Source organism: Amphiura filiformis, chromosome 4 (genome assembly GCF_039555335.1).
Source record: "Amphiura filiformis chromosome 4, Afil_fr2py, whole genome shotgun sequence".
In the NCBI taxonomy this organism is placed as follows: domain Eukaryota; kingdom Metazoa; phylum Echinodermata; class Ophiuroidea; order Amphilepidida; family Amphiuridae; genus Amphiura; species Amphiura filiformis.
This window is the reverse complement of record NC_092631.1, coordinates 70540677-70563115: the sequence shown is the minus strand read 5'-3', so window position 1 is coordinate 70563115 and position 22439 is coordinate 70540677. Positions and strand designations below refer to the sequence as shown.

General features: G+C 36.5%; 2 protein-coding genes and 1 long non-coding RNA gene across 5 annotated transcripts in view; 2 read left to right on the top strand and 1 right to left on the bottom strand.

The window, feature by feature from the left end:
• The window catches only part of LOC140151331 (small G protein signaling modulator 3 homolog), a 104714-nt gene extending 87351 nt beyond the window's left edge, over positions 1-17363 (bottom strand). For all 3 annotated transcript variants that reach the window (XM_072173639.1, XM_072173641.1, XM_072173640.1), the window contains exon 1: positions 17146-17363. In XM_072173639.1, coding sequence (XP_072029740.1) covers positions 17146-17209 — 64 coding nt within the window. In that variant the 5' untranslated portion in view covers positions 17210-17363. The remainder of the gene's footprint in view (positions 1-17145) is intronic.
• Positions 17364-17680: 317 nt separating this feature from the next.
• LOC140151332 (splicing factor U2AF 50 kDa subunit-like) overlaps positions 17681-22439 on the top strand; it is a 47427-nt gene continuing 42668 nt past the window's right edge. Inside the window, exon 1 of the mRNA XM_072173642.1 lies at positions 17681-17839. Coding sequence (XP_072029743.1) covers positions 17800-17839 — 40 coding nt within the window. The 5' untranslated portion in view covers positions 17681-17799. The remainder of the gene's footprint in view (positions 17840-22439) is intronic.
• On the top strand, positions 18502-22240 carry LOC140149925 (uncharacterized). Its single transcript, XR_011858774.1, has 3 exons — positions 18502-18738; positions 20228-20301; positions 20780-22240. It is a non-coding gene; the product is annotated as an uncharacterized lncRNA (long non-coding RNA).

Genomic DNA, 22439 nt, shown 5'->3' with positions numbered 1-22439 from the left:
GTATGTTATTATTTGACAGACATTTCAAGAAAAATTTTAAAATTGTTATATGTTCAAAAAAGATGGCAGCCACTTACAAATTGATTATAATATGGAGAAATGAAGTTATTTACAATAGATTTACCCTTTAGTTTATGCTTCAAGTCTTTGTTTATAAAAAACTGAGGGACTTCAAAATCAATCAAAAGTTTGACAGACAATAGTAACATACGCAAGGCAAACTTTTAAATCCTTTTTTGATCTGTTAACTTATAATTCATAATGCCTCTTTCTGTTTTTTTTTGATTGGTTTACTGCACCATTTTGGGAAACAGGTCACATGAATTTCTATAAGGATCCATAAAAAAAATTAAAAGCTGTTGAAAAAAGGCGTCTCTTGGCATGTTACAAATAAAAGTGTAAAAATAGGCATTTTTACAGCTATTTTTTTTTTTATTATTATTTAGAGTGAAAGGATTTTACTTAAATTGTGTATGCTATGTCTTTACTACCTAAACTTGCCACTAAACTAGCAAATATTCCATTTCTATAATTATTATTAAAAAAAAAAGATGTCAAAATATATGGCTATAATATGACACCTTAGCATATTTTGAGCCATATATTTGACCTGTCATGTCATGCTCAGTGAAGTAAATAACACACCATTGGTCACCATACAATTGGGATACCATATAGCACTACCAAAACTACTTCAACTACAATGTTGAACCACAACAAGGTTATCTTTTCTTGTTCATTCTGAATAATTCACATCACAGCTCATTATTAATGCATACATATTCACATGTAATAATTAATAGTAACCTTAAACTCAAGTGCATGTAGGTGGGACAGCTTAAATGTCAAGAATAGTTCAGAATTTATAATCATAATCATAAATAATAATTACGGCCATAAAATCCAACAGCTCAGGTCATCAGGAGAGCTCGATTTGATTGATTTTGACATTTTATCTGGCGCTTCGTCTTCATTTGTGATACGATCTGGTCTGTGGAGGCCAAAGGCAGCAAATTTGAAATTGAAATTGAAATTGAGGCAAAAATATGGAATAAAAAACAATAAAATATGTAACAAAATAGACATCACAAAACTTTACATCCAGGTTTGCTAGTCCTTTACAGAACAGTGTTTCAGTAGATAGCATACATGTCCAACAGACAGTCCTACTATCTTCAGTAGATAGCAGACATCTACAAGACAGTCCTCATATATTAAGTAGAAAACATGCATCCACAAGACATTTATCTTCAGTAGATAATGGACATCCACAAGACAGTCCTAATATATTCAGTAGGTAGCATGCATCCACAAGACAGTCCTGCTATCTTCAGTAGATAACAGACATCCACAAGACAGTCCTCATAATTAAGTAGAAAACATGCATCCACAAGACAGTCCTGCTATCTTCAGTAGATAGCAGACATCCACAAGACAGTCCTGCTATCTTCAGTAGATAGCAGACATCCACAAGACAGTCCTCATATATTAAGTAGAAAACATGCATCTACAAGACAGTCCTGTTATCTTCAGTAGATAGTAGACATCCAAAAGACAGTCCTCATATATTAAGTAGAAAACATGCATCTACAAGACAGTCCTACTATCTTCAGTAGATAGCAGACATCCACAAGACAGTCCTACTATCTTCAGTAGATAGTAGACATCCACAAGACAGTCCTACTATCTTCAGTAGATAGCAGACATCCACAAGACAGTCCTGCTATCTTCAGTAGATAGTAGACATCCACAAGACAGTCCTACTATCTTCAGTAGATAGCAGACATCCACAAGACAGTCCTGCTATCTTCAGTAGATAGCAGACATCCACAAGACAGTCCTCATATATTAAGTAGAAAACATGCATCTACAAGACAGTCCTGTTATCTTCAGTAGATAGTAGACATCCAAAAGACAGTCCTCATATATTAAGTAGAAAACATGCATCCACAAGACAGTCCTACTATCTTCAGTAGATAGTAGACATCCACAAGACAGTCCTACTATCTTCAGTAGATAGCAGACATCCACAAGACAGTCCTGCTATCTTCAGTAGATAGCAGACATCCACAAGACAGTCCTCATATATTAAGTAGAAAACATGCATCTACAAGACAGTCCTGTTATCTTCAGTAGATAGTAGACATCCAAAAGACAGTCCTCATATATTAAGTAGAAAACATGCATCTACAAGACAGTCCTACTATCTTCAGTAGATAGCAGACATCCACAAGACAGTCCTACTATCTTCAGTAGATAGCAGACATCCACAAGACAGTCCTGCTATCTTCAGTAGATAGCAGACATCCACAAGACAGTCCTCATATATTAAGTAGAAAACATGCATCTACAAGACAGTCCTACTATCTTCAGTAGATAGCAGACATCCAAAAGACAGTCCTGCTATCTTCAGTAGATAGCAGACATCCACAAGACAGTCCTCATATATTAAGTAGAAAACATGCATCTACAAGACAGTCCTACTATCTTCAGTAGATAGTAGACATCCAAAGACAGTCCTGCTATCTTCAGTAGATAGCAGACATCCACAAGACAGTCCTCATATATTAAGTAGAAAACATGCATCTACAAGACAGTCCTACTATCTTCAGTAGATAGTAGACATCCAAAAGACAGTCCTGCTATCTTCAGTAGATAGCAGACATCCACAAGACAGTCCTCTTATATTAAGTAGAAAACATGCATCTACAAGACAGTCCTACTATCTTCAGTAGATAGTAGACATCCAAAAGACAGTCCTGCTATCTTCAGTAAATAGCAGACATCCACAAGACAGTCCTCATATATTAAGTAGAAAACATGCATCTACAAGACAGTCCTACTATCTTCAGTAGATAGTAGACATCCAAAAGACAGTCCTGTTATCTTCAGTAGATAGCAGACATCCACAACACAGTCCTCATATATTAAGTAGAAAACATGCATCTACAAGACAGTCCTACTATCTTCAGTAGATAGTAGACATCCAAAAGACAGTCCTGCTATCTTCAGTAGATAGCAGACATCCACAAGACAGTCCTCATATATTAAGTAGAAAACATGCATCTACAAGACAGTCCTACTATCTTCAGTAGATAGTAGACATCCAAAGACAGTCCTGCTATCTTCAGTAGATAGCAGACATCCACAAGACAGTCCTCATATATTAAGTAGAAAACATGCATCTACAAGACAGTCCTACTATCTTCAGTAGATAGTAGACATCGAAACGACAGTCCTGCTATCTTCAGTAGATAGCAGACATCCACAAGACAGTCCTCATATATTAAGTAGAAAACATGCATCTACAAGACAGTCCTGCTATCTTCAGTAGATAGTAGACATCCAAAAGACAGTCCTGCTATCTTCAGTAGATAGCAGACATCCACAACACAGTCCTCATATATTAAGTAGAAAACATGCATCCACAAGACAGTCCTGCTATCTTCAGTAGATAGTAGACATCCAAAAGACAGTCCTGCTATCTTCAGTAGATAGCAGACATCCACAAGACAGTCCTCATATATTAAGTAGAAAACATGCATCTACAAGACAGTCCTACTATCTTCAGTAGATAGCAGACATCCAAAAGACAGTCCTGCTATCTTCAGTAGATAGCAGACATCCACAAGACAGTCCTCATATATTAAGTAGAAAACATGCATCTACAAGACAGTCCTACTATCTTCAGTAGATAGTAGACATCCAAAGACAGTCCTGCTATCTTCAGTAGATAGCAGACATCCACAAGACAGTCCTCATATATTAAGTAGAAAACATGCATCTACAAGACAGTCCTACTATCTTCAGTAGATAGTAGACATCCAAAAGACAGTCCTGCTATCTTCAGTAGATAGCAGACATCCACAAGACAGTCCTCATATATTAAGTAGAAAACATGCATCTACAAGACAGTCCTACTATCTTCAGTAGATAGTAGACATCCAAAACAGTCCTGCTATCTTCAGTAGATAGCAGACATCCACAAGACAGTCCTCATATATTAAGTAGAAAACATGCATCTACAAGACAGTCCTACTATCTTCAGTAGATAGTAGACATCCAAAAGACAGTCCTGCTATCTTCAGTAGATAGCAGACATCCACAAGACAGTCCTCATATATTAAGTAGAAAACATGCATCTACAAGACAGTCCTACTATCTTCAGTAGATAGTAGACATCCAAAAGACAGTCTTAGCCAACTATCTTCAGTAGATAGCATCAACAGCAGGGGTCGCATGATAAGGAGTCTGCGCGTCCAGGGACCCCTTATTTATTGATTTTGGCTATTTTGGACTCCTTAAATCACAAGTTGAAAGTGACCAAAGGGTTCAATAAAAACTGCATGAACTCCTTAATTTTACGATGCACGGAGGCATAAATCAGTATAAGAATCGTCGATAAAAATTTTTTTTTTTTTTAAATTTCCGAATCGCCACAGGCCAACGACACTAATAATTTTACTGGAATATTTGACCAGTTCCAAAGTTTGGAATTTTGGACAAACTCCTTAAATTCTCACTGGACCCCTTAAATATTGGTTTTGCAGGTACCAAAGGGTCCAGAAAAAATATATAGTACTATATTCAGTAGATAGCATACATCCACAAGACAGTCCTGTTATCTTCAGTAGATAGCATACATCCACAAGACAGTCCTGTTATCTTTAGTAGATAGCATACATCCACAAGACAGTCCTGTTATCTTCAGTAGATAGCATACATCCACAAGACATGTCCTAGCCTGCTATCTGCAGTAGGCAGCATACATCCACAAGACAGTCCTAATATCTTCAGTAGATAGCAGACATCCACAAGACAGTCCTAATATCTTCAGTAGATATCATGCACTACAAGAGTCCTGCTATCTTCAGTAGATAGTATACATCAACAAGACAGTCCTGTTAACTTCAGTAGTATACATTAACAAGACAGTCCTAGCCTGCTATCTTCAGTAGGTAGATGCATCCACAAGACAGTCCTGTTATCTTCAGTAGATAGCATACATCCACAAGACAGTCCTGTTATCTTCAGTAGATAGCATACATCCACAAGACAGTCCTGTTATCTTCAGTAGATAGCATACATCCACAAGACAGTCCTGTTATCTTCAGTAGATAGCATACATCCACAAGACAGTCCTGTTATCTTCAGTAGATAGCATACATCCACAAGACAGTCATGTTATCTTCAGTAGATAGCATACATCCACAAGACAGTCCTGTTATCTTCAGTAGATAGCATACATCCACAAGACAGTCCTGTTATCTTCAGTAGATAGCATACATCCACAAGACAGTCCTGTTATCTTCAGTAGATAGTATACATCAACAAGACAGTCCTGTAATCTTCAGCATATAGCATACATCTGCAATAGTAGACCCATGTTGCAGACATCCACAAAACAGTCAAGCTGGATTCAGCATAGCATAAACCCACAGCAGACAGCAATATTATTAATACTGTGAGTTCATCCCTTTGACAAAAATATTACGAATATTTTTAAGTTTTGTGTTTGAAATGTTAAAATACAGGTCTGTAATATAATGGTACATAATATTATATAACCTAATTCTATTAATTTCATTTTAAAGATATCATCATTTATTTTGACACAAAAATGTTTACAGTGCAAAAGAATCTACCTATACTTATTTCACAACACAAGCTTACTCAATGCATGGATGCTTTATCATCACATTTAATGTCCACTAAACAACTTTACATTCTTTGACTGTACACCAAATATCTACCAAGGCCATGGAAAAATAATTGTTTTGTTAGGGTCGCATGCTGCTTGAAATGAAGAGCCAGTAGGTCTTTTGGTATTTTATATATAAGTTATATATGAAACTGAAACATCACTAATTCTTGCAAGAAGGAGTTGTGACAAATGTGGTGACCTTTTTGTTCCTCCCAAAGGCCATAAAATATTTGTATAAGTCCGGAGCAAGGGCTTAGCCAGCCGTATAGGGAGTCTTTTACACACCTATATTGTGTAAATACACACCCAGTTTTTGCCTACATGGCCTATACTTTGAACACAAATCTTTAATTTACACACCCAGATTTTTGAATTTACACACCCAAACCTTCAAATCCTTCCTAAGACCTTGGTCCCGAGCTATGGTCGGTCTGGAAACCCTAACTTAAGAATAACTTTTCCAAGGCCTGAAAAGTAAAATGAAAGACAACTTCAAAGTTCAAACATATTAAACACATTCTGAATGATTTTACATTTCAGATCTTTTTGGCCAATGTGATCTGTCTTTTAACATCTTTCACAGCATTTGCCAGCATTCCCCAGAATTTTCATGCATTTCCGACCTGACATGCCTGAAGGGAAAAAATAATACTTTTGGATGAACTAGGGGACAGAATTTTTGCTATGTCAAATCAGCCACTTTTGGGCCCATTCAACAAGTACCACACCCCTTGGAATTAACCAAGCTTGTTGAACACCTCATAAGGCCGAGTAAAAATGAATACATAAAAGTGGTTAAGGCGACGAAAGAAGAAAACCCTGTTCTACGGGCCCAACCAACACAGATTTTGAACAAATTGGGGGGAAAATGTTTCCTGTACAAATGAATACCGACCCAAATTTTTAAAAATTTCAAGAACAAATTGCAAAACATTTACAAATTTTGGTGATTTTTCAATGGGTCATTCAAAAAACCAACAAAAAAACCCTGTATTTAGCAAAATGAAATAAATTTGAAGGGGCCTAAAAAAAGAAGCGGGAGGGTATTTCATATTTTTCTCGGCCTAATATTGAATCCCTACGGTGCAGAACTGAAAATGTGCACCATAATTATTATGTTTTCCAATTTGAAGACAACAATGTATCTGTATGTTACTGTCTACTCATTATGCTTCCAACTTTGAATTTCAGTAATAGGGAGGATTGATACTGAGTAATTAGTAGTGATATTTGATCTGCATAGATCTGATCCATTACATGTTACTATTTATTGAGTGGCTGGCTGGCATTGTTTAATGTGTTCACTCATTATAGTCTGGGCAAACATTGTAAAGAAGATAATGAAGATATGCGGAGTTTTATCTTGCTTGTATATCTTTCTGCAAAACAATGTTAACATGGACTGGCACAATAACATAATCACATTCAATATGTAAATTCCAGGTAAAATGGGCCTGACATCTCAAAAAAATACATTGGGACAATATTTTGTTTATATTTTTTAAATAATTTCCTTCCCCCCATTTTTAAAGTATAATATACATTTCTTTCTACTCACTTTTTTAACAGTGAGTAGAAAGAAATGTATATACTTTAAAACAACAGTCTGGCTTTTGCTTCAAATCCTACAATCCTAAATAATGAAGTTCATAATTGTTGGGACTACTACTTCAGGTCAAACACTGCATACCTGAGTGTTATTATGTGACTTCTGTGAATGCACTCAAGCTGATTAAAAGGTCATGCACACACCCCCGTTATAACAAGTGAAACTCCTATATTACATTACACCTAAGCCCTGAGTTCTGATCATGAATTCTACCCTATTTAAATACAACATATTTATCTTCATTATTTAAAGGAGTTGAAGTAGAAGGGGCATGTTTTCACAAGGCTAACAAGCTAATGAAAGATGTGTCCTGGTTTCCAGTCACCTACATGTATATATCCTGCACACTTTTGATGTACTGGGCTATTCCAGGTTAAATCCATACACCCCCTATGGAAGACATGCACTTAATCTCCCACACAGGGAGTGTGAATTTCAAATGGGATTCCTTGAAAGGGTTATTCCATTTGAAATCTACACCCCTTGTGTGGAAGCTTAAGGCCATGTCTTCCATAGGCGGTATGATTTTCAACTGGAATAGCCCATTGCTTTTCACAAAGACAGTAACACTACTAAAATATTAGCCCCAGTGGCGGCGTTACAGGGAGAGGGGGGGCAAGGGGTATTTTCCTCCAAATATTTTTCTTTCCCCCAGTTTGCCCCCCCCACTTTTGAGGCAAACCCCAAAATTACGTAAATGTCCACTTTTTGCAGCAATTTTGAGCAAAATTTGTCGATTTTGCCCCCCTGAAATTTACTTTTCCCCCACCAATGCCCCCCACCGAAAAAAATCCTGGTGCCGCCACTGATTAGCCCCTGAACAATACACCACAATTTCATTTTTTTTTAAGTGTCAGAGTACTTGTATTACTAGGGTAAGATTGCAGGGCTGCATTGTGGATGCAGTACTATCAGGGGCGGATCCAGGAATTTTCAATAAGAGGGGGCGCAGAGCCACCGCTGTGGCGGCTTGCCGCCCACACAAAGTCAGGTGCCTCTCTGCAAAAATACATAAAGTCAGGTGCGGCTCTGCTAAAATTAGAGAGGGGCAGATAGCAGTCCTGTCTTGTGGATGTATGCTACTGTTGCCATACATCAAACAGATCATAAAAGATTCTTTGAAATCTGAGGTTGTGTTATCAATTTACAAAACGGCTCAAGTAAAACCGTGCATCAAGAAACAGAACCTTCGCATAAATGACCGCAATAAGTACAGACCAGTGGCAAATTTAATGCTCTCTTTCAAAGTTCTGGAGAGTGTTGGATCCCAGCTGAAAACCTACCCGCAAGAAAATGTCGGGGGAAATGACCTTTTCACAGAGACCACGCTGTTTTGCGTGATGAATGAGATGCTACTAGCTCTTGATGCTGGCAATGAAGTGGTGTTGGTGCTGCTAGACTACTCAGTGGCATTTGATACCATCAACCAATCTATCTTCTTCGAGCAGGTGCGGATTAGAAGGAACAGTGCTGAACTGGTTCATGTCATACTTACAAGACCGCGTTCAAGTTGTAAGTTCTCTCTGACACTTTTTCTCTCCCTTGGGGAGTCCCCAAGGATCGGTTAAGGGTCCCCTGGAGATCATCTTGTATATAGCATGGTATCCCAGCTGCACATAATGCCATTACTGCTTTGAAACTGTGTTGATAGTGCTTTATGTATTTTATTATTATTATGCTATCTACTGAAGATAGCAGGAATGTCTTCAATGATGCTATCTACTGAAGATAGCAGGAATGTCTTCAATGATGCTATCTACTGAAGATAGCAGGAATGTCTTCAATGATGCTATCTTCTGAAGATAACAGGGCTGTCTTGAGGATGCATGTTAAAATGTGTAAACCCTGTCTCTTTCTTAAATATTGAGCATGGAGTACAATTTTGTCCTCCTAGTTTGTTTACAAACAGAGCTCTTTAGACAAAAGACTTGCCAAAGCTGTTCCAGTTATCTAAACAATCAAGTAGACCTATCAGAAGAATGGACCACTATAGAATGATTCCCACCACATGAATAGGGGATTAAAAAGCTACAAAGTGTTTCCATGTGCTTCTTTTGTCCAGTTTGCCATCAACATTTAGAAGCAAAACAGTTCAGGCCCACAACAATCAAGTCAGTGAGTTATTCAGACACTTGACAGAGCTCTAGTCTAGTGCTGAAAAGCAAGATCAGTGAGTCATGACATGACAGCTAGGAGTCCCATGGTGGAGTCACCTGCATTCATGTTGAAAAATAATAATTCCCGAGTCTGACACAACACCATCAGAACAATACCCGGAGAGCGCACTCTCTAATTAGCATGTGTCCAATTGTCATTTAAATAACGTTAGGCCCTTTGCACTTGATTATTAGTTTCCTGTTTAAGATTTTGAAAAAGGGACGAGGTGACTTTTAATTGTTAATTATTATTATCTTTTATTTTCTTTATTTAGTTTGAACTATTACATGTACAAGCAACTATTGACTCATTTTGACTAGAGCTAGCTGGCATTTAATTATTTCACAACAATATTTGATTTTATAAATAAGTGAAGGTGGAGTTGTACTCTTTGTTCATTCATCATTATTGTTAATAATTATTAAAGTCAGAAAATGGCAAGTAGAAGTAGTTGAAAGTTATTTTAAAGGAGAAAATTAGAAATAAAAATAAAATAATTGATTATTTTGAGATTTTCAATTTTGGACGCGGGCGGTAAACAGGAAACTAATAATCAAGTGCGAAGGGCCTTATCAAAATGATCCTGTGACCTTGTAAGAGGGTGTCCACAGGCCCTTGACAGTAAATTTTGCTGATACCCCCATGTTCTTTTCCATCCCAGCTTGATTTAAAAAGCGATTCCCACTGTTGTTTTGGTTCCACGCCAGCACCCCTGATACATGCATGGAGGCCGCCATCTTCGGAAAAGGGGTGCTGGCGACTGTCGACTCGACGGTCTCCAGCATCCCCTAACGCGCCCAGCACCATGACTACGCGTAATAGTACAGTACACATTCTCGACTGTCAATCATCGGAGGTCAACTACCTCGAGCTTGACAACAACATCTGAATAGACTATCGCCAAGTCTTACGTGAAGGCGCAAAATTAAGATTAATTTTTGTGATTGAAACAGTATTTTTCTTGTATAAATATTGGCCTGGATAGCGGGATTGGTGGTCGATTTGATGTAAATTAAGTTCATGGATGCGCTAAAAATATTACTAAAGTTAAGTACTTATTAAAATCAGCTGTTCAACATTAAAAAAATGCACTGTAGCAGGCTTGAACAGTGGATGCAGCAAGACGCGATTTTACGGGTAATTTTCATCACTTAACGCGGAGCACAGACGTGATACAGCCGGTAGAAATCGTGGTAGTATTCCAGGATACGCAATGGCAGGGTAATGGCGGCTTACATTGACTAGGAGTCCTATCTCAACTTTCCTTATCCCTGGTGCCAATATGTTGGCAGACAGAGCTTGATTCAAAAGTAGGATGACATCTCAAATCTTTATAATACCGGTATTCTATGTTGGGTAAATAGGATTAAATGCGAAGTAAATAGCTGTTGATGATCGCCTTCCCATACATGTAGGGTATCTACATGTAGCACTTGTATTATTATTACACCAAATGTAGGCGAGTGATAAAAAGCTCTCCTCAGCTTCATTTTAGGCCCTGCAAGCAATCCAGAATTTCCTTCCAGTTTTACCAAATTTCCCTCCAGTATGACATACTTCCCTTATGTATTTCTTTATTTTTTTGGTCCAAAACCAAATATTTCCCGGCAATGAGCTTCTCGTATTGCCCATTTTTTCCTGCCATGCGAGTGATGGCGAGTGATTGCTCTCACTCGCCTCAAAAGACAAGGCCTGTATCTAGACGAATCTAATTTAACGCATTCCTACATCTAAATGGCAGCCGTCTTCTTTGGGTCTATTCCACCTGAAATGTGAAATGATGTGTGTGGCCTTGGCGGGGATTTTAAACTGTATTCCATCACCCATGTTACACATGGCTTTAAGCCACCCAATTGGGCAGTTAAATGACATTTAAACTACATGAAAGTATAGTAAACCGGGAGTAAACCAGGCTTGAATCTTAAAATGTGTCAGACTTTACAAATATTTGCCGTCACTGACTGGTGCATTAATTACTGTGACACCGAGAATGGCATCTCGTAGCGACACCATTATTTTGCAAGGAACGCTGGTAAGGCTGACTGGTCTGTTAATTTTACTGTAAAGTACCGGTATGTATAAGCCATGCCCATCATGTCACATGTGCATGATGGGCAAAAACTAACAGGGAACCCATACCGTAGTAGCACTGCACAACGGTATGGGAAGAAGTGTATACGAAAAGCTAGTGCAACTCAATTGCATGATTTCAATTAGAGTTTGTACTTAAAAATACAAGGCTCCTGTAGCATAAATAGTTGCATGTTTGTCATAATATAATTAAAGTCATAATGTACGATCTTATAATATGAATTTGGTTAATTTTTTTCAAACCTGATTTTTTTGCATATTTGTAATGTAAACACATGTCACAACTTGCACCTAAATGGAATCAGCCAAATGTGTTGTGTTTGTAGGTAAACAGAGCAAAGTTCGACATAAAGTCATAATTCAAGAAATTATGACTTTATGTCCGCCCATAGAACTGCATGTTAAACGGCCAAAATATCAAGCAGTGTTTCTTTCACGTTACCTCGTTATTTCAGTTCAAAATGGACAGAAACCATTCCCGATCATTATTACTAGAATTTTATTTCAGCATTTTGAGTATATAATGACAAATTTAAAATTTGAAGGAAATCGTACAATAAGCCTTTAATATTAATTACACAGCTTCTTGTACTTCTTACCTAAACTCCCATGGCAGGAAAAAGTGGGCAATACGGGAAGTTCATTACCGGGAAATTTTTGGTTTTTGATCAAAAAAATAAAGAAATACATAAGGAAAATATGTCATACTGGTGGGAAATTTGGTAAAACTGGAGGGAAATTCTGGATTGCTTGCAGGGGAAAAACATTTTTTCAGCCTGTGTAAAATGCTTGAAATTGTAATAAATGCTCCATTAGGCTATTGAAACTTGATGTTGAGTTTAGCGTCCCATTTTTTTCAGCTCATAATGAGGCAACTATTTCATTATTCATTATTTTCAATGTTTCATTATCAGCGGCCTTTTACCAATGCTTATGCGCTTTTGTTCATTCTAATTGAATACCTGAGTGGAAGAAGGGCCCAACTCCAATTTTTCACAAAAAAGAGTTAGACCCATCATTTTATGGCCAGCAGACTGTTCTTCCTTGTGTGTGAAAGATGAGCCAAAATCCACTCTCTAAATAGTCTTCCATGTACACTTAATCATGGTTTTCATGGAAGAAAGGCACAACTCCATGGAGTTGGGCCCTTCTTCCACAAATATTGGGTTAAAGAGAAATTTTGTTCATCCATGAAATCTGCTTTTCACGACAATAAACTGTCTTGCTAGCATATTACATGCTTCTACTTGTGCAATTAATGGATTTCTGTAGTTATTTATAACACATCTGCTTAAGGAACTGGTACTTACAGTATATTAGTGGAAGAAGGGCCCAACTCCAGCTCGTATTAAGACCTGTACCGTTGCCATGGAAACATCACATATAATTTCAATGTATGTAATATTGTAGGATCATGTATTGAAGGTTCCCTGAAGATGAAAACATTCTGTCTATAAAACTTTTCAAAATATGAAGTTTTTTCTTAATATCTCAAAAACAGTTTTGATGGAGTTGGGCCCTTCTTCCACTCAGGTATTCAATTGTGTATCGCCAGTCGCAATATAATGTCACAAACACACATCATTTATAAAAGTATAATTATCTTGCTTTTTATTTTTCAAGTTTTAAAACAAACTAAATGTATTCCGAAGTATACCATGCCAGTCTTCTTCACTGATCACTCCAATTTGTACTAACCTCTCCATTATACATTTGAGGGGAAATGGGGGGGATTGACTCATTTTATACAAAAATAACAATCATGCAGAACATTATGAAATACATTCTTGGCACCAATTTGTCAAAACTAGGACTAGGTCTTTCCTAGTTAAACTATTTACAACATCAACAATGTCCATCTAGTAAAAACATTTTGGCTAAGTTGATTTTTCTTCTAGTCTACCCTGGTATCCCAAAGGTAATAATAATTGGATAGAGCAAGGGTCAAAAACCTGTATATTTTTAATGCTAAAATATTTAGATGGATTCATCTAATAGTTCTCAAGGCTTTCTATAGTTTTTGAAGGGTTCAAATACAAAAAAGGGGTTTAAAAATTTTGCAGAACAAATTTTCTTTCTGGTTTAGTAGTAATTTGCAAAATAATGAATTATTTTCAGATTTTACATCTCAAACGCGGCACAAAGTTCATAACGTGGGCGGTGGACGCTAAACTCAGAATCAAGTTTCAAGTGCCATACTTATCCAGAATAAATAAAAATTAATTCCCAGCAAACACAAAACGTTTTCAAAACGTTTCAAATTGGTTTTAGTTTGGTTTCGTTTTTGTAAAACGCTTTAAAAAGCGTTTTAAAACGCTATCGCAGAACAGTTGGTTTCTTGATTGCTGATTGCTTGCACCAAAACGTATTAATAACGAAATAATAACGTGTGCAAAATGCTCACAAAACAACCGTTCATATAACGTTTTATTACAACCAAATATTTTCGTAACTTAGGCATTATTTTATTTTGTCATAATGTCATTATTAAATTAATCGTATTTTAATCGTATTCATCATCATCATCATCATCATTATCATCACCACCATCATCATCATAATTATATTCATCAACACCATCATCATCAACATCAGTCTGATCAACATCATCATTTAAGTCAGTTGTCAAAATATAGAATTGAAATTTATTCCTCAAAAAGTATCTATTTTAATGTTGTGCAAATATTTCGATGAAATGTATCTTGAACAGACTTTTCTGATAGGAAAACATGGGCCTTCTACATTCATTGTACTGACCTGCAAAAATAGAGATCAATGAACTTCTAAACCGTTGTCTTGCAGTTTGTAATTATGAAAGATCGTAAATTTATTGTTTTTGCAAGCGTTTCAAATGACTTTGCAACCTCGTAGCTCTGCTTTGGCTGCAAAGTGATTTAACACGTATGCAGGCAATTTGCGTAGGTAGGCCTACTGGGAATGAGACTAGGGGAGATTGGGGTTAGTTGAAACATTTTCACAAAATCGCTTTTTAACGCAAAACCGATTACTTTCAAGAAACACTAACCATATCAGTATAAACATATACATACATGCTACAAATACAGCCTTAAACTTTATTGGACCTGCTTATGATTATTCATATTTAATCCAATTTGAAAAAAAGCGTTTCAACTAACCCCACCCCTGGGGTAAATTGAAACATAGGGTGGGGTTAGTTGAAACACGGCTTGTAAAAATTTCAAAATAATTATTATTGTGTTGTTAGGGTTATACTTCCCTTGAAGGCACCCTTTAACATACAATCAGTGTGAAAAAATGAATAAATAAATATGTGGGAGTGCGGGTCAATACTTTGGACACAAGGTGACGAGTGTCACCATGGACCAAAATATGAGAAGCCTAAAATATTATAAAATGTACTTTCTGTGTCCACTTTTTGCTTGTATTATTGCTTTTTAACCATATTAAAGCAATATTGAAGAAATGGTAAACATGTTACAAATTTTTAAAAAGTCAAATTTTTAACCATATTTTTCTATGTGATTTTCACGTGTCAACTAACCCCACCTCAAAAGTTTCAACTAACCCCGATGCCTATTTTTACATTTCAAAGTTCATTACACAAAAGAAGAAATACAATAAAACTGTTATTTAACATTATTCTGGGACTTACTACTAGTGCTTATGATACTCAAAAAATAATCCCCTGAATCTTCAAACAACATGGAGATAACGCATCTTTTCCGAGGGGTATAAAAATTAGTCAGTAAGTCAAAAAACAGATATTCCTTTCCCAAGCCAACACTGGTGGGGCATCAGTGCTGTTGCTAATTTGGTGGATGACCCTTACTAATACCTATTACTAGGTGCCAATATTTTACCAAATTAATTTTTTGTGTCAGAAAAAAATACAATGTTTCAACTTACCCCACGTTCCAACTAACCCCAATCTCCCCTATATACGAACTTGACCCTGAAAGGGTCTGCGATTTGAAAGTGGTATTTGAACTCCGGTTTTGAACTCAAGTATAGCAACCGGTAGAACGGTTTACAAACATGTACATGCACTGGACAGTCTAGTCTGGCAGTTATATTATTACATGTATACTGTAAACGTTCGCATAATGGCGCACATGGGCTCCTTTGCCTTGGGGTAAATTTCATTGCAAATAGAGAGCTCTCTCCTCTGAAATCCCGAACAAGAATTAAGGTTCCGTGCCCTTATTTACTGGTGGGGATTTTTTGCAGGAGGCCATTTAGGTTGTGCCTAAAATTCCACTTATGTCAAGGGAGCCCATAGCGCCATTAGGCGAACGTTTACGGTATTTATATTTCAAATCAACTCGTCGCTCTGCTGCTGGATTATTGTGGAGTCTGTATATAGGCCTATACACATCTTTGACCAAGTTCGGCGACCAAATGTTCTTTTGGAATATATATCGTTGCAGGTTTTTTGTTTTGTTTCTGCCTGCATTACACTCTCATGACTTAGAGTCAGAGCTGACTTATAACTGTTGCAATCGGATGCTGTAATATTTTCCAAAAGAGTGACATTTTCGGGTAAGTTAAAGTATATTTTAGACTTTTATCATAATCCAAACAGGTAGACACCCGGGGTAGACATGTACATGTTTGATGTTGCAGCCTGCAGCCTGCAGCCAGTATTAAAGAAGAAACTTAACAATGGCCTATAGGAACATGGAGCTGTTGGGGTCATACGTTAGCTATTATATGGTGTAAATTTATCGGCCATGGCTGATGTATAACCACACACGGCTTCATGTTTTACTACAGAGTTTGCGCCTGGACTCCAATCACAAAACATTATACGGATCATGTACGGATGTAACCATAACGTCGCATCGTTTGCTGCAGACGCACGGTAAAGAATTATTGTTAAACTGTTTTTCGATACTTAACAAAACTGTATTTAAACAAACTTCCATGTTCGTTACATTGTTGTTCCCCAAAGGCCCAAAGGTAACACAAACCCTCCCATTTTTTTAACGTTATAATGGCGTTTTAAAAACGGTACTAAAACGCTTGCAAAACGCCACATTTTACGTTTTAAAACGTAATATTGAAATGCATTCATAACCAAACTGATATGTTTTTTTTAACGTATATAATGGCGTTTTGAAAACGTTACATGAAAACGTTAATAAAGCGTATTCAAAACTCCACACTTTTTCGTTTTTAAAACGTAATATATTGAAACGTTTTCAAAACCAAAGTGAAACGGTTTTTTAACGTTATAAAAACGTATTTTGCTAAGCTGGGTTAGCACATGAACCAAGTCGGTGCACCCAATCTGAGATGGCACTTCAGTGCAAACTTAGATAGGGCATCACCAATAACGAAAATGTCATACCGATAAATGATGTGTCTGTTTGCCCGTTTTTTTAAGTTTGCCTGCCTTGCATGCTTGCGAACTACATGGCAAAAACTAGGTGTGTGTATACAAATTCAGGTGTATAAAATACTTCCTACACGGCTGGCTGCATAAGCCCTTGTCCTACTGACTTTTAAATTGACATGAAAGAAGAAGAATCACAAGATAACTGAGATGAGTAAAAATCATGAGAATTGAGATAAGCTTATTATTTTCACCGTAAAAACTCACCTTGCACAGCACCACCCGCATAACCTTCGGTTGAGCGACTGCCAAATACGGAACGAATGTCCATTTTTTAAAGGAATATCAGAGACAACGACAGATACGAATTGTTTCACTGCAACATCTGTTAGGATTCCATCCCTATGATAGCGGATAGCAAGATGCGAAATGAGATGCGAGATGTTTTTTTGCTCCGGCTGCTCTCGCTGCATTTGCTCTGAGCAAACTCCGTGTTTATCAATAAATCGATTTCTCATCAAGATCCATACTATTTCCAATGCTCCAAACTGCGTTATGCTTTAGGAAAGATTATCGACTAAAATATGAAAGATATTAAAAATAACCGTTTTTTGTTCATTTGATCCTGTTTGATCATGAAAAAAAAAAGCTAGGAAGTTTTGCTTTTGTTGCTATCAACCTGTCAGAATGCCTTTTAGTGTTTATTATAACAAAACAAAATAAGTCTTTCAAGTTTTATTTAAGGGATTTTCAAATTTAGAAATTGTGATTTTTTTTTTTGCGAATAATAACAGCGGCTGGCAACCTACATTAAAACTGACGCCATTTTCTGAAGCCGAGCTTGCAAAGCACGGCGTGAACGCAAAAGCACTGAAATTTGTAAATTTGTAACCGTAGGTCACAGCAAATACAACATAAATAATGCAGGGTGAAGAAGACGAAAGAAAAGATAGAGATTCAGGTAATTATGAATAGATATGGTTTCAGAAGATAGAAAATTAGGCCAAACATTTTTGATGTATCGTAAAGGTTGCCGAATTCAACAGCCGACAAGAACTGAAGATGTTCAGTCCTTTGTTCTCTTTGAAATTTGTTTTAAGCTTTTTATAGTTTCAGTAATTTGTTGATTGATACACTGCTTTATTATTACTGTGAAACCCATACATATTACATGTATGTAGTTATTATAGTATCGTACTGGAGCCGAGTAAATAGCCCCACCAATTTTTGACCTAAAAATTTTTCAGGAATTTTACTATAGGTAGGGGTGGGATTTATACAAGGAACAGCTGAAATGGGAAAGCAGAATAACATTTTTCATGTTCCTATTTTAAGTTTCTTGTTTGATACACTAGATGTGTGCTCCGTAAATAGATTTAAAATGTTAATTTTCATTTGATTTGTAATGCTAATGTAAAAAGAGCCTAATTAATTTCCTGCAAACTGAAGTACTTACCGGTATACCTGTTTTCAACAATTGTCAATGACGTTGCTTGCAACAATGTTTCTCGTCAGTGTTCGAAATAAGCACTTATCCTCTTGTCCTCTTGTCCAAAAATCACTGAGGACAACCATATTGAGCTATGTATCCCCTGGACAACACATACAAACTACACAACCGAATTTCATTCATGCAAATGAATGAACAGCGCCGCTCATTATGACGTTGACATGACATCATCCATCCTTGTCGATCGCACAGCATCGGAAATTTTCGACGAGCTTCGGAAACATCTACCAGTTTTATGAATGAATGTGATCATACTACGGTCACAGCACATGCGCAGTAGATTTAGATGAGTCGTTCAAGATGGCAGCTCTCGATGGTTAAAAACAGCTTCGAAATCGATGAAGTTTTCGGTAAGTTATGGCGATTTTACTGATCTTACGTATTTTCGAGTACGAAAATAATGATTTTTAGCGACTTAAGAGTTACATGATTGATTCTGATTTATATTTTTTTATCGAATTAGTTATGAAATCAAACGAATTGCGATCGTGTTTATCAATGTTTACACTGCAGTTTCGTATACTGCGGTGGCCTGTTCGGTCTGCCAATTTTTTGTTCGTTGGCAATATGCATGACCATTTTTTCAAGAATTTTGCAAAATCGGCCGGTTTTAGCGTGGATTACCACGTGACCAATAATGCGCAGAAGCTTAAAATGGCATTTTTCAAACAGTGTGTTAATATAACTGTTTTAAAATATTAATTTGGTGGACTTTCCTCGTGAAAATGGAAATTCCCCATGTCAGACCTCGACCTTGTTATAAATTAAATTAAATTATGTGCGTGTATTTTTTTAATTAATATTATTGTTATTTATCATATTAGTTATGATTATGTTAGGCCCTATTTAAGCTGTTTGTCTATAGGGGTGCTGGATGTGCAATGGCAAATCAATCACAGCCCATACCCCCCAGCCTGCCTTTTGGGGGGTGGGGGTGGGTGGGTGGTAGCAATATACTTGGCCTTGGCTGGTCAAAAAAAAAAAGGGGGGGTCATGGCATGCACCAAGCAAGGGCAAAGATTTTTGGTATCGAAATAAATCAAATAAAAGGGGGGGCATGCATTGATGTCGACACGGTAGGCCTACATACATAAATGCCATGCCATCGACATCGTCAAAAGGGCCAAGATTTTTTGGCATGGCTGCACGGCCAGGGGGTGTATGCAGGATCGCGGCCCTCATGGGACTTTGATGTCCGGTCGGGGGGCAATGCATGTGCATGAACCATTAACCGGGGGTGCATCAATTATTTGTCATACCGGCCCGGAATTTTATTATCAGATCAATGTGATGTGACAGTTGCATGTCTTACATGGGGAAGGGGGCATCTAGCATGTTGAACTGGGGGGGGGGGGGTGATTCATGTATGAAAAACACCTTGAAACGCTTTAAAAATGTGTGCTTTCCTTCAACTAAATCTCATTTTTATCATGTTTATAAAATGTTAAAGATGCATGTACAAATCTGGGCAGTTGTGGAACAAAAAAAAACCTGAATTCTGAAGCCGATGTTACCTGACCAACTTAGATTTTGCATTTTGGGAAAATTGTTTAGTTTTGCTCAAATATTGGTGAAATTAGCAATTTTGGAGCACCAGTTTTTGTTACTTTGGCTGAAGAATTGTAGAAAATATTTTTGCAAAAAAATCTTCAAATTTGGGTGATATTTCAACTTAATTTTACCTAAAAACAAAATAAACAACAAACCTCCCAACCGACTGACTGAGCTGTATGTCCGCCCGTACCCAACTAGCAGGTTTCGGTGGTTTTTTTTGTGGCCTTTTCATTTTTTTCTATGAATAGTTTTGTTGACATGTGCATTCTGCTGCCTTTTTTACAGATGAAAGATTTACCTTGCCTGCCTTCATGCCTAGCTGACTTGCCCTCTTCAACAGCAATTTAACATTTGCCAAGGTATGTATGCAAAAATGATGACAATGTTTAAAAGATTTTTAAAATAGATGTTTGATTTGATTTTTTTATATAATTATTAGGTTTTAAAAGGCCATTTCATGATCCACAGCATGAGCATTGCATCATCTCTTCTCAAAAAAGTTGTGATCTGGCTATCATAATGTGTGTGCACAAAAAATTTCTTGCAGATTAATATGTTTAGCAAAAATATTGTGAAATTTGAATTTATGTTCTGGTACACCAGAACGAGATTACAACACACTGTCTATGGAGCAGTGTAATACACATTATATGCATAACTTGCAAACCTATAATCGGAATCAACTGAAATTTTGGGAATAAGGTTTTTTTTTATCAACAGAAAAATGTCATAAAAATAAAAATGAGGATGCTAGAATCACAAAATACTTGTTTAAATAAAAAGAAGTGAAGATAAATAATTACATGTGCTTCAAATTTTTATTTACTATTTTTACAGGTCAACTAGTACTCTACTGTCTACTTAAACTGGTTCAATATCACCACACAGGCTAGTACAACATAGAATAAGCTGAACAAGGATAAGCTGTTTGTCTCAAATTGCATCCACAATCGCCTGACAGTAGCAGGAAATTTCCTGATTTTGGATAATTTTGCTTGGATCTTCCCAGTACAAAGTATATGGAAATACACATTTTCAGGAACAGAAATGTTAAAGCAGTTTCAGGAAATTATGTCAGTGCTTGTTTTCATCCCTGCAGTAGAAACGGTCAAGAAGGCTCTTCAGATGGATGATACCAAGTCAGCTCTTTCTTCTGTTTAACATTTATATATTTCTCGACACAAACACTGACAGATTATTTTGTCAATGTATAATACCAGCACAAGTGTATGAAGTTAATGTTTGGCGCCGTAGTTTGACAAACACTGACAGATTATTTTGTCAATGAATAATCGCGATACCAACTAAATTATGCCATGTGTATAATACCAGCAAGAGTGTATGAAGTAATTTTTTTTGGATGCTCCATTTATTGCTTTTAACATAAATAGTAACTATGAATTGTTATGTTGCAATGCTTGTGTGTGAATGAAATTTGCGGTTGACACAGCCAGTGGTTTATGCAGCAACCACTTTTATGCTGCGATATATATTTCTTGACACGGACACTGACAGATTAATTTGTCAATGTATAATACTAGCACGAGTGTATGAAGTAAGTTTTTGGATGCTACATTTATTGCTTTTAACATAAATAGTAAATATATGAATTGTTATGTTGCAATGCTTATGAATTCATTCATTTTATTCCACCTATCATAATAATATAACAACATAATAATATAATGATAACATTTGTAATTCTCTTATTATAAAGTGAAGGCAGAAATACAATTTAAATGTTTCTTGACACAATGGACACATAATATAATAATACAACATAGTAATGCATGATAAAAACCATAAGTATGATTACGTTGTACAAAATACATAAAATTGAATGAAATTGTCAGTTGACACAGCCAGTGGTTTTTTGCAGCAAGCATTTTTATGCTGCGATATATTCTTGAGTCACGAACACAGACAGATTATTTTATCAATGTATAATACCAGCACAAGTGTATGAAGTAAATTTTGGAACCCTAGTTTGACGAACACTGACAGATTATTTTGTCAATATATACCAGCACAAGTGTATGAAGTAAATTTTTGGAGCCTGTAGGTTTCACAAACACTGACAAATTATTTTGTCAATATACCAGCACGAGTGTATGAAGTAAATTTTTGGATGCTGCATTTATTGCTTTTAACATACATGTAAATAGTAACAATGAATTGTTACATTGCAATGCTTGTGAATGAAATTGTCGGTTGACACAGACAGTGTTTTTTTGCAGCAACCATTTTTATGCTGCGATACCTCTGGTTTTGCATTTTTTTGTTCTGTTTTTAACTAAAACATGTTATTTAAAATTTTATGATAGCAATTGATGGCTTCATATTTTGATGTTTTTATGTTGTATCTGTTGTTTTGTATATCATACTTCTACTTATCTTTTACTGTATTTTGGCACTTGTAAATTTGTATCCCCAAGAATGAGTCATACATGAGTCGCACACACATACTTTTTTTATGTTATCCTGCATTTTACCATGA